The 13,163-nt window shown below is 35.9% G+C and overlaps 1 protein-coding gene across 1 annotated transcript; it reads left to right on the top strand.

Annotated features, from left to right (window-relative positions):
- The first annotated feature begins 573 nt into the window (after positions 1-573).
- Positions 574-11,103, top strand: LOC129886469 (ATP-dependent RNA helicase DEAH13). Its single transcript, XM_055961165.1, has 12 exons — positions 574-945; positions 1,060-1,132; positions 1,213-1,290; positions 1,387-1,436; positions 1,526-1,586; positions 1,668-2,063; positions 2,194-2,439; positions 2,571-2,801; positions 4,520-4,633; positions 4,809-6,044; positions 7,693-9,284; positions 10,530-11,103. The coding sequence occupies exons 1-11, from the start codon at positions 902-904 to the stop codon at positions 9,187-9,189; spliced, it is 4,026 nt and encodes a 1,341-aa protein (XP_055817140.1). The 5' UTR covers positions 574-901; the 3' UTR covers positions 9,190-9,284; positions 10,530-11,103.
- Positions 11,104-13,163: the final 2,060 nt, after the last annotated feature.

Here is a 13,163-nt window from a genome sequence, read left to right as displayed (position 1 = left end):
GTTTTTATATATTCAATCTCTATTTCTTGCTTTTCAACCTGACTCTTTTAAAATGCTCACACTATTATATAGTAAAAAAAAAATAATACTTATAGGCTGATTGACATTAGCTGGATGAAAATTAGTTTGATCCAAAACCACAACCCACCAAAAATGCTAATCTTTTTTGAAGATATCTCAAGCTTTCTGTTATTTAATAAATTCATAAGTATCACTTCTCAACATTTAGACTTTGTATTTAATACTATGCTTCTAACTCCTACATTTCTGTAAAATAATTGGTTAAGTAGATTTTCCTAATAGGATATTTCTATCAACAAATAAAAACGAGTATTATAAATCCAACTTATTATAATTTAGTGATGATTCTTTATTTTTCATATGAAAAAGACTCAAAATATTTTCAATCTATTTATTTATCATTATCCTCAATTAACCTACTATTAATCAATCAATATCCCTATTTATTTTTTTAAGCTCATACCCTCTTCATAACCCATTTTGTTGAAATACCCATCCATTTAAAAACATACCCACTTATACTAACCCGACCCGGATCTGGAAAAAAAGAAACCCCTGTATCCCGTAGCCGCAATTCGCGAATTTCGCTCAAGCAAAAATTTCTCTCCATAGCAGTTCTACCAAGCTCCATAAACTCACCCTTGAAACCACCGTTACCCCATCTATAACCGGCAAACGGAATCCGTTCTGAGTTTGAGGTGTTCCGTCGGAGCTCCGTTAATACTTTCTGACTGAGTTCGAGTTTCCTTGGGCTCCGTTGTTCACTATTTGTTATCCTGCCTAATTCTAGTTAATAATTTTTTCCATTAATTTTGTAAAGTTTTATTGCTTCACTTGTCTTACCCTAGAGCCGCCCTTGGATGCTTGTTTGATCGTGATAATGGAGTGTAATGCAGATATGAACCTTGATACAGACAACTGGAGGTAATCAATTTTTGATGAAACAATTGTTGTTTCTATTTTTCAGTTGAGAATGTAAATTTAGAATTTTATGTGGTTATTAACTGTAAAATATGTTGATTCGTATTCTCTTAATAGCCTAAATGATCAAGACAGCAATGCAATTATATTGCCCGACAAGAAAAAGAAGAAGAAGAAAGAAAAGGGACAGGTATAAATAGCAGATCAAACTCCTTTACATGTAACCAGTCTTTGCAGATGACTACTGATTGTTTCAATGTATTTGATCAGGTGTCCAAAAAGCTTAAGCCTAAGAATAATAGTATTAAGTTAAGCCAATCACAGAAAAAAAAGTTGAAGAAACTCGAGGTAAATCCGTCCACGAATGTTCATTGTTCTCTTAGTTATGATTTACGCTTTCATCTATATTTTGGACTTCAACTAATTCAGACTTGACAAATGTAGGAAGACAAGGAGAAGGCGATCCTTTTAGCAGAAAGCATTAAGACCTTGAAGTAAGAATTGCCTCATCTACTAGAACAACTTTTCACTTTAAGGATTCAAGAACGTTTTTCCTGAGAATGATAAATAATTCATATTTCAGGAAGCACCAGATCCAAGATGATCTTTATTCACTTATGTGGTCTTCAAGGAACTTGGGTCAGGTTTGTTTATTCTATCTCGATTATTCTTTATATCTGACTGATCAGACATTAGCTCTAAAAGTATGTCCTGTAATGTGGTAGGTTGAAACTAGCCGAGAAAAGCGTAGAAGAGAAATACAGTTTTCTAGGGCAGGGCTAGATGTGCCACATAGAGATCGACCAGTCAAGAAGAGGACTGTCGATGACCTATCTAGTGAAGTCTTGCATGATTCTGAAGAAATGCCGCCTAGTCCAATAGTCAATGGCAATCTTTTGCAGTCCTCTATAGGAGAAGGTGGAGTCCCAAGTGATGCACCCATCACATCAGGGTCTCCTCAAGAGTTGGCTTGTCACAGTGAACTTTTAGTATGGGATAGAGATGCTTCTGTGCCAAGCAAGCAAGAAGAGGATAGAACTGCAGAATGGTTAAAGTCAGATTATCAGCAAAATCGCCTTTCCGTTCGTGATTGTCATAATGAGGAAAGGAGGAAACCAACGGTATTGCTTAATTCTCTGTTTACACATCCTTTTAGTTTTGTGTTATCCATAGATACAGTGCATAATTTTCATTAAGTTTCTCTCATATGCATGCCATCTGTGTTCTGTGTGGTCTCTTCATATTGAGCAGGATGGTGCCAATGCTGTTCAAAATGCCAGTCTGAGCAATAGTAACAACTCAGCTAACTGTCTTCCTCAAAGAGATTTAACAACTCCAGTTGTGGTGCATGTTTCAAGACCAAAGGAGGTTGAAAATAACAGGAGCAATCTGCCGATAGTCATGATGGAGCAGGAGATAATGGAAGCTATAAATGACAATACTTGTGTAATAGTTTGTGGTGAGACAGGTTGTGGTAAGACAACCCAAGTTCCACAGGTGAGATATTCTGTTGTTCCATATGATTCCTTTTCCTTCCATTTGTGATAAAGAGTTGTATTTTGTTCTTCCTGAATTTTTACTTTTGTTTTAGTGGTTTTATCTCTTGCTTTTTGTTTGGGATCTTTCAGTTCCTTTATGAAGCTGGCTATGGTTCAAATCATTTCAATGGTCGTGGTGGTATTATTGGTGTGACTCAACCACGCCGTGTTGCGGTACTTGCAACTGCCAAGCGAGTGGCATTTGAGCTTGGTCTTCGTCTTGGCAAAGAGGTTGGTTTCCAAGTTAGACATGACAGGAGGATAGGAGACAATTGTTCCATAAAGTTCATGACTGATGGAATTTTGCTTCGCGAACTGCAGGTAAGATTTCAGTATTAGTTTTAGGTGAATTGAATCTTCGTTCCTACCTTTTAAGTGCTGTGGATTATGTCCTCACTATCATCCTTTTGCACATATGTCTCCAACTCTATAAAGGGGTACAAACCATTTCAGTGCTAAATCTTTAAGAAAAGGTTGAGAAAATTAGGGTGATACAGTAAATAGTGAAAGAATCAAAACCTCATAAATTTTACTTTCAAAGAAGCCACAGAGACGTTTCAATCAATCAACTATGCCTTTATTTCTAACTAGCAGCAGTTGGCTATATGAATCTGCTATCTCCATTCCACTCAATTCAGATCCATTTTTAATCCAATAATGGAAAATCTTAGCCCTATGGGCTTCTGTTTAGAAGTTAAATTTTGGATGAGTGTCTCCTTTGATTGTTGAGATAACATGAAGAGACATTGGTAACCAGTTTAATGGCCAAGCAAAGTTCAGAAGCGGGATCAATTTTGAAACCGGCATGCAGTTCAAAGCATGTCTGTGAATGTAACTATAATCCCACTTTTCTTGTTTTTAACCTTCTGCTGTGAGATGATTATTGCGCTGCAGGTTGTGAGGCCTCATTACAAATTATTAATATAATTATCTTTGGGAGAAATAATCTTTTTGAGAATAATGATTAGGCACACCTAGACATTTTTGCAATTTGCATATTAAGTCGAATAATGTTGAATGAAAACTTAACATGTACACTTTGAAATAATTTAAATTTATTTGAACAATTCACAGAAGGACATAAAACCAAATCTCAACTACTTCTTCATGTTTTCCGATAAACAATAGGTTCTTATATGTATGAAAATATCCTTTCTGTGTCATTAGAAGGAAAGGATTAAGGTTCCAATTGTATTCGGTGTCTCTTGAATGAAGCTCCTTGTTTGGTAGGGACAATGTCACGTTACATGAGATATTCAATTCATGCTCCATGTTGTCCATTGTAGATGCTTCAATCTGGTCGTCTTTTGTTCTTTGTCAAATTGTGCTTTGTGAGCATCAAATATTAAACACACGCATTGTCGACCTTGCTTTTCCGATATGAGTTGAATTCTAATTGCATAAACTGGTATATGTTGGAGTTACTTTTTTGACTGGTAAATAATTTTATGAATTCTGGGATATGCTCTTAGCTCTATGGAGTTAAGGACAAACAATAGTTCAAATAAAATAACGATTAGCATAGGGCGGCAAACATGGATCAAGAGTGTCTATGCAAGGTCTTTCTCTTCTTCACTCAAAAAGGCAATGCACCCTTTATTTGAATGTTACTTGATTCATAAAGATTGGTTCTTTTGAAGTTATACAAACTTCTTTTAAATTATTTTTTAAAAAAGGCTGTGTCCAATGGATTGGACTTGTAGGGTTATCTCTTTGTTTATTTGAGGGAGATAGAGTATGAATGAGATAAATATTTGCTATTAGTAGCAATACCAAAATGATCACTCATCTTACTTGTCTTAGAAACTGGCATGTTAGGGTTGTCTATGAAGGGCAGACTCCTATGATATATTATGCATTAAGGGAACACTAAAAAGTGATGCACCTGCAAAGATTTAGTTGTTTCTGTCTTCTCACTGTATCCTTTGAGCAATTTGAATTTCCTGCTGTTAGTTCTCTTGAATTTTTATTTAGTAAAGAAAGTTCATATAATCTTCTTATGCTGATATTTTCTCCCTGACCCTCCACCTTTTATGCAGAATGATTTTCTTTTAAGGCGTTACTCGATCTTAATCTTGGACGAGGCTCATGAGAGGAGCTTGAACACCGATATACTAATCGGTATGCTTTCACGTATAATAAGAGAGCGTCAGGTGAGAAAATGGATCTCCACGCAGTCGCTTGTCATTTCATTATTCTTAGGTGACCTTAGAAATATTAATGGTTAATCTGAGACTCCTGTTCTCCTTGTTTCGCTCCTGCTCTCTCTCTCTCTCTCTCTTTCCCTTTTAACTAATTTGACTTCTATTATTTGTGGTTTTTCTGTAGAAAGAATATGATGAGCAACAGAAGAAGCTTCTTTCAGGACAAACAATATGCCCTGAAGAGAGAGTTTATCCACTGAAACTTGTGCTGATGAGTGCTACACTTCGAGTTGAGGACTTTATATCTGGCAGAAAAGTTTTCTGTGATCCTCCCCCTGTAATGGAAGTCCCCACTCGCCAATACCCAGTAACTATTCATTTCTCTAAGAGAACTGAGATGGTGGACTATGTTGGCCAAGCGTATAAAAAGATATTGTCAATTCACAAGAGATTGCCACCTGGTGGTATACTTGTGTTTGTGACAGGGCAAAGGGAAGTTGAATACTTGTGTCAAAAGCTGCGCAAAGCTTCTAAGGGGATAGTTGATAGAGCTTCCAAAGATGATAATGAGCTATCTTTGGTATCTAAAGGGAATACCATCAGGGAGAAGGTTGACAAGGAGATAAGTGAGGCATTTGATGTTGAAAGGAGTTCCGTAAATGAGATAACTGAACGCTTTAATTCCTATGATGAGGATCATGGTGAATCGTATGAAGATGACTCGGAAAATTCGTATGATTCAGCAGATGATAGTGATTTGGATGTTTATAGTGATGATGATGCAGGGCTGCTAAACCAGAAGTCTCCAAGCTCTGATGGTAAGTTAGATGCCTTAGGTGAGGAGGGAAGCCTAACATCACTGAAGGCTGCTTTTGAAGCATTGGCCGGTAAAAGGACGTCAGAGCCTGATTCTTGCGGAAAAAGAATTGGTCCTATCACTGAAGAAGGGACGGCCTCAAATGAATCTGAACCTCTGATAAGCAAGGTTAGGATTGGGGCTAATGGGACTTGTGCTGGTCCGATGTGTGTTCTGCCTCTTTATGCTATGCTTCCGGCATCTGCACAGCTTCGTGTGTTTGAAGAGGTCAAGGAAGGAGAACGCCTAGTTGTTGTTGCCACTAATGTGGCTGAAACCTCATTGACCATTCCAGGTATAAAATATGTGGTTGACACAGGCAGAGAAAAGGTCAAAAAGTACAACTCTTCTAACGGTATGGAAGCATATGAAATACAATTTATAAGTAAGGCTTCAGCTTCTCAGCGTGCAGGAAGGGCAGGAAGAACAGGTCCTGGGCACTGTTATCGACTTTATTCTTCTGCAGTCTTCAATGACATGTTCTTTGACTTCTCAAATGCAGAAATATTGAAAGTACCAGTTGATGGTGTTGTCCTACTTCTGAAGTCCATGCATATTGATAAGGCAAGTATCTTGTTTGAAATAGGCTATTCTTCTCTCTGTTCCACCACTTGGTTAAAGTTTTATTATTTTGAGTAATTGACAAATACACAAGCATCGAAGATGTGGCTTACTGACTTTAATGGACCAATGTTTTAACTATCGACACCTTTCTTAGACAATTTGACTGTTGCAAGCTGGTGTTACCCAAAGATTTTCTGCAAAGAGAACGTCCTACTAGAGGACATAACATAGTCTGGCTGTTCAAATCATGTCTTGCTCCTAATATTTGAGATGCAAGCTTGAATTTGCACATTATGGAGCTATCCAAGAATAGGAACCTGAGAAATCAGTTGATATGTCCAGTTGTAAGCTACTAATAGTCCAGCATATCTGTTAAAAATGTCTTCTGCCCATTGCTCAGAGAGTTTGAGGTTCTCGGAACCATGGAGTCTGAGAGGTTTAGAGTTTCTAATTGTTGACCTGTCAAAGTTTTGAATAGGTTTTTGTGTATATCCTTCCTCCTAGCACATTTCTTTATCACCTTTATCATGCTTCGGTAGTACCTTTATTAGATTATAGGAATACAGAATGTGAAGTCCAGAATTTTTTAGCTTTGTCTAAACTGATTCTTTATCAGAGCAGAGACTCCCCGAAAGGAATTTTACAACTCAACAAATCATTTAAATCCATCATCTTTAATTTGTTCAAATGTCTGAATTGTGGTGGTTGTTTGATAGTACCTTAAATGGTCTGCTAAGTATATAATCTAAGTTCAGTGTGAGTATTTTCCTCCTTTCCGTACTATTGGCATGCATTGTGGTGGGATAGTGCCTCTTATCTTGGTGCTACTGTAATTCTGTCAAAGGATTCCATTTTCTGGATAAGTTCCATTAATGGATTTTATGGAGTAGAATACTAGTCCCTTTGTTTTTGTTTTTTGTGTTTAGGGAAACATGAATGTGTCTTTTGTTAATATAGATGTGCGCATTATTTTCGGTGGAATGGCATTGTTCATATTTTCAGCTAATTGTTGGCGGTTCATTTTATTGGGGCTTATTAGAAAACGCAGACCTGGTTTGGTGTAATTGGACGAATCTGAATTATGTTACAGTAAAAAACATATACTCATATTATGATTTTAGCTAATAGTTACCATTTCATATGATTGTCTTGATAAGTAATGGAACTTTTTGTCCTCTTCATCCTTTTTATTTTTGATTATTATGTAAGTAATAGTGCCCTCAATTCTCGACCGAGGGTCTATCGGCAACAGTTTCTCTACCCCCTCAACGGGACTATAGTGGGTATGTTATTGTTTTTGTTGCCTGGAGTCCCATAGGTTGGAAACAATCTCGTGTGTTCCAAAAACAGAGTGAGAAGTAGCCCTTTGAGGAGTTCTCTAAGCTGTCTAACTACTGTCAGGCTCTCCCCTTCCCCCTTCCCCCCTCCCACCCCCGACCCAAACAAAAAAAAATCATAGATGGAAAAAACTATTGGCTGGTTGACATTCTTAACCCCATCCCAATCAAAAAGGAATAAAATCACTCATTGGTCATTTTACTTGCTTATCTCAAGCAGGTTGAGGATTTCTTTTCTAGATGATTCTGCATGTTATTTCTCTTGGTATTTAGAGACTACCACCATTGATATGTGTCCATTGTTATTTCAGGTTGCTAACTTCCCTTTCCCGACTCCTCCTGAGCCAACTGCCTTAGTTGAAGCAGAGCGTTGCTTAAAGGTTCTTGAAGCACTTGATAGCAATGGAAGGCTGACATCTCTAGGTAAGGCCATGGCACAATATCCGATGAGTCCTCGCCACTCCCGTATGCTCCTAACAGTAATCCAAATTATGCAAAAGGTGAAAGATTATTCCCGCGCAAACACAGTCTTGGCTTATGCAGTTGCAGCAGCTGCAGCTTTGAGCTTGTCAAATCCTTTCCTTTTGGAGTTTGAAGGGAAGTATAAAGATCTAGATGGTTTGAAGCAGGGTGAGAAACCAGGCTCAGCAGAAACTGAGAGAGACTTAACGAAGGAGGAGAGAATGAGGATAAAAAAGCTGAAAGAAACTGCTAGAGTGTCTTGTGCAAAATTTTCGAACCCCACCAGTGATGTTTTGACCGTGGCATATGCTCTACAATGTTTTGAACTTTCTGGTACACCACTGGAATTCTGCAAAGACAACATGTTACATTTTAAAACAATGGAGGAAATGTCCAAGTTGAGGAAGCAGCTTATTAATCTTGTTTTTAACTCCAAAATATGTGACTCTCAGCAAAATTTCTCATGGCCTCACGGTACTTTGGAAGATGTAGAATGTGCTTGGAGGATTCCTTCAGATAAATGCCCTCTTCAATTGAATGAGGAGGAGATTCTGGGCCAAGCTATTTGTGCTGGATGGGCTGACAGGGTTGCTAAACGCATTAAGGATGTTTCATCCTTCTCGGAATCTGACATAAAAATTCATTCAGTTCGATATCAGGCTTGCTTGGTAAAAGAAATCGTGTTCCTCCATCGAAGGTCATCGATTTCTAAATCTGCTCCACAATATTTAGTCTACACTGAACTACTGCATACAAAAAGGCCATATATCCAAGGAGCGACTAGGGTGAAAGAGAATTGGCTCATTAAGTATGCTCCATCGCTATGCTGTTTCTCAGCGCCTCTCTCAGATCCAAAACCTTATTATGATCCACTGAATGACCAAGTCCTTTGTTGGGTGAGTCCAACTTTTGGTCCTCATCTATGGAAGCTCCCTCTGCATGGTTTGCCAATCGTAGATCATTCCCTCCAGGTGGCGGTATTTGCTAGTTCTTTGCTTGAAGGCAAAGTTCTGCCTTGCCTAAAATCTGTACAGAAATTCTTGGCAGCCTCACCAGCTAGCATTTTGAAGCCTGACTCGTCGGGCGTTAAGCGGGTTGGCAATCTTTTAAACAAGATGAGGATCAAGGGGAGTAGGATTGCTAGTTGTGCCAAGTTAAGGAAGTTGTGGGATGATAACCCTCAAGAATTGTTTCCAGAAATTTTGAATTGGTTTCAGGAAGGATTTCATGACCATTTTGAAGACCTTTGGGCAAAGATGCAACTTGAGGTACTTTTAGACCCGACAAAACGTTTTTCTGAGAAGGTCAAGAGAAAGAAAAGGAAACCACGAGCTTCCGATGATTAGTGAAACATATTAAAATGCCTTGCAGAATATATATCTGCTTATTTTGGTGATCTGAACTCCATTGAGCACAGGCATAATATCTCTGTCAATGTGAGGTAATGCTAGTCTCCTGCCTTCCCTTTCCTTGCTGTTCAGGTCATTAGATGTTTGGTTTTGGATTGCCATGTGTTTGACCAAAAAGTATTATTGTCTTCTCAGTCACTATGGGCAAAGGGATTTTACAGTTCTTCTTTTGAGTAATATTTTTGCATACTACGATTTCCTGTAAGGAAATAATGTCAGTTAATGCTTTGTGTTTCTTTTAGATATCATGCTTTAGGAAAAGTTAATTGCTCTGAAGTTTGTTTGCTCATATATGAACTACTATTGCTTCTCGAATTTAGGAATAAAATGCTAGTTTAAGATAATTTCCATCTAATTTAAGTCTTGTAACCACCTATCGGTGATTTGAAATGTATTTTGGTGATGATGGCTAAGTGAAGATATATGAGGACGTGTTCATAGTTTATTGAAAGGCCATCGCTTTTAAACTCAAACGACAAAGTGAATATCATTGAAATTGATTCAATGTTTAGTATTATCTTTGAGATCTTTTACGTTCAATCTCATGACCAAGAATTTCTATCCAGTATTACAGAAATCACGCCCATATGTTCTCTGTTAAGGTATAAAATAAAATAAAAACACTTTCTTGTATGAAGATTTAAAGGTTATGGTATAGGCTTATCAGCTATGTTGCTCGGACTCTCCAAAAATATTGTCGCACCCGTGTCGGATTCTCCAAAAATGCAGGACTTTTGGAGTATCCGACATGCACCCCTCAATATTTTTGAAGAGTCCGAGCAACATAGGGCTTATGAACATGTTAAAAAAATCTGTGATGTGTTGCAATCTGCAATTTTGCATTTTGTGTCTTACATTTTGTTAATGAAGGACCGTTACTGCCTCTATTTCGGGCACCTGGCTGTTTGTGCTTAAACAATGTCTTAGAGGTCATGCTTTAGGTGTTAATTAATTCTCTGTTATGCTTGAGTGCTACTAGATGAAGAATGTATGCTTTCTCTGCTAAAATTAAGTTAAAATCGTAGTCCTAGTAAGTTTCCCTATACGTTCTTGACATTAAGAAATTAGAGGTAGATGCAAAAATCATGGATGCCTTTCTTTATGCTTTGAAATATTTTTTCTTTTTTAAGTTTTAGTGAGGGAACTTATGTCTTTCTGTAGATGTTTCCTTGTATATTACTAAAACAAGTCTTTTTGGTTCCTTTTCCTTATTACAGTAATCTTTTTCATGAAGGTGCGAGTTTACATTATCTGTTAAATTTTTTTGGTGTTTGCAGTTAGAAGATGATATCAAATTCAGAATCAAGGAACTTGATTTTCGATTTGGATGCAATGACCTAGTTAAGAAAGAAGAGAAGGATCCAACAAAGACTAAAGCTACAACGACACTCATCTTCTAACATGGAAGAGAATGTGTACACTGCAGGTTTGGACGCAACTTATACAAGAATTGAAAGTTCTTTTGTTTTGCCTTTAGATTCAACAGTTTTTACAGTACATATGCAAGTATTATAAATCCTATCAGGCTTCAGTCTGTATCTAGTTAGTTGGAGAATTAAAGTTCTTGGGACTGCATTTGTCTAGATGGTTAGCTTATTTAAAATGTAGAAATGTAACTTTTGTTCCAAATTGCTCTGCCCTTTCAGCATTTTGTCTAAAAATAGGAGAATTTGAAGTACCAACAACATCAGGAGACACAGAGTTCAGATTCTGACCCTGTAGCTCATGTACTTATGTCCTAATTCTCTTTTAATAACAATCTGTCAAAGCACATAGGAGTGATTTTAATTTAGGATAATTGCACTTTTGGTCCCTTGATAATTGATGATTCTGGTTATTGGCCTTGTAGTATTTCGTGAAGCATATTTAATTTTTAACTAACTAAAATGTGTATTTTTAGTCCTTTTATATAAGAAATATATGGTACTCAAAAACTATTTTTAGAACTACATTATTCTCAAATATCGAGTAACAGTACAAATGTAATGTAATGTAATGTGTTGATAATTGAATAGTTTAACACTTAATAATTCATTAAATTTGTGATGATTCACTATTAGAGGGAGCAAAAGTGAAAACAACAACTAATTGAAGGTTAAATGTACTTAAACCAAATATCACAATGCCCAAATCAGGTTTTATCAACATTTGAAGGACTAAAAAGTGTTAATTTTCCTTTTCTTTAAACCATTTCTGCTAAAGAGTTCTCTATTGCAATGTTTTTTGGCTGGTCGCTTTCTTTTGAAAAGAGAATCTTTGCGGTGCCATTTTAGATATAGTAAGAAGAATAGCAATGCTGGTAAAGTCATAAGCATTAAGCTTAAGCGGACCAAGCTGCGAAAAAGAAATTGAGTTTTTTTTTTCTCTTTTTGTGGGAGGTGGGGGAGAGTTCTTTTTTGATGAAAACATATGAGAAGTTTTTTTTTTCTTTGGACAGTTTAATTGGGGGCTCCAGTTAAAATTAAAGATAAGTTTGATCAACTATTAATGGTAAAAGCATATTGAGTTAAACTATTAAACAAAGAATATATCTGCTCAATTTTAAGTATTTTAAGGACATATTTGGATCTTTTTCTTTTAAGAAAAAAGTCATACGAGCCTTCATCCAATTTCCTCCTTTCTAACGTTGGGCTAACGTGTAGGCAACAAGAGTGCGTAGGTTCTAAATTCTAAACAAACTGAATGATCTTCATGTCTTTCACGATTGCTCCTACTTTGGAGAGATTTTCGAGTTTTGTATATATTGGTTGAAATGAAATATTGACGGTTTAGGATTATTTTTTCAATTTTTTCATGTTTGAGTGATTAAAAATTGGGAGCTCAACAAAATACTTTGCACTCATATAGTTATATATTTAGCTTACAATCTTGTAACCATTTTTTTTTTGTAATAATGTACCGTATTTATATGGCCATATAAGTAATGTAACTGTTTTGTTTAAAAGTACATAATAGTGTACAAAAATATATTTACATTTATATAAAAATATATAATATTGTATACAAGTGTATAACACTCGATAGCTAATAGCTATAATAAAGATAATTTGTCCTACAATTTTTTGTTGCTTCTAGTTCAAAGCTAATCAAAATTTTCATGAAATAACTTCAAATTTCACCACCAACCTCCTAGGAGATCGATTATTTCCAATAAATCTAAAGAACGTCCACGTCAAATTTCAAATTCATTCATTTAAACTTGTTTAATAATAACAAATTGAATTATCTTTCTAATATAGTTTTCACCACTCAAATTTTACACAATCAACATCCCAACCACGATTTGAGTTCCAAAACACAACAACAAATTAAAAGTTTGTCTACTACTAACAATCAAGAGATGGATGAGTTGAAGAAGAAAAAATAGGCGAGACATAACTCTCAAATTATAAACAAGTACAGTATGAGTAAAAGTTACGTAAGGACTAGAAAACATAAACACTAGAATTATAATTGCCTTTAAAGCACTTAGAATTTAAGGAGAGAGAATTACTTATTGGACATAATTTTGCTTCTTCAATTCATTTTCTTATTATATGAACATTCTTTTTTCGTATATCATTATTTATTACTTGCAACATTATTTTTCTAGATCATTGAGTGAGATTATCTTTAATTCAGTTAATATATTTTCCCTGGTAATTCTACCCCAAATGAAATGCAATCATATACGTACCATCATTTCTTTCAGTAGTCCTTAATATTTGATCAATTTCTTATCCCTTGTTTTCCTTAATTAATGTTGGAAGTGATAGTTGAAACCCTTTATTAATTTTATTATCAACCTTAGCTTGATTTCGTTATGATCCATTGATATTTTTCACAAAACTAGATATTTTATGTACATAGTTTTTAGAATTGATCTACTATATATTATCTGCCGATATCCATATTACAAAAATACTTGATGG

Source organism: Solanum dulcamara, chromosome 4 (genome assembly GCF_947179165.1).
Source record: "Solanum dulcamara chromosome 4, daSolDulc1.2, whole genome shotgun sequence".
NCBI lineage: Eukaryota > Viridiplantae > Streptophyta > Magnoliopsida > Solanales > Solanaceae > Solanum > Solanum dulcamara.
Note: the sequence above shows the minus strand (reverse complement) of the source record. Positions and strands in the feature narration are given on the sequence as shown.

Excerpts from the sequence above, each read along its gene's own strand:
- LOC129886469 (XM_055961165.1), top strand. The coding sequence starts at position 902 with ATGGAGTGTAATGCAGATATGAACCTTGATACAGACAACTGGAG. Across the intron at positions 1,587-1,667 it reads CTTCAAGGAACTTGGGTCAG|GTTGAAACTAGCCGAGAAAA; the intron begins GTTTGTTTATTC and ends GTAATGTGGTAG. Across the intron at positions 2,440-2,570 it reads AGACAACCCAAGTTCCACAG|TTCCTTTATGAAGCTGGCTA; the intron begins GTGAGATATTCT and ends GGGATCTTTCAG.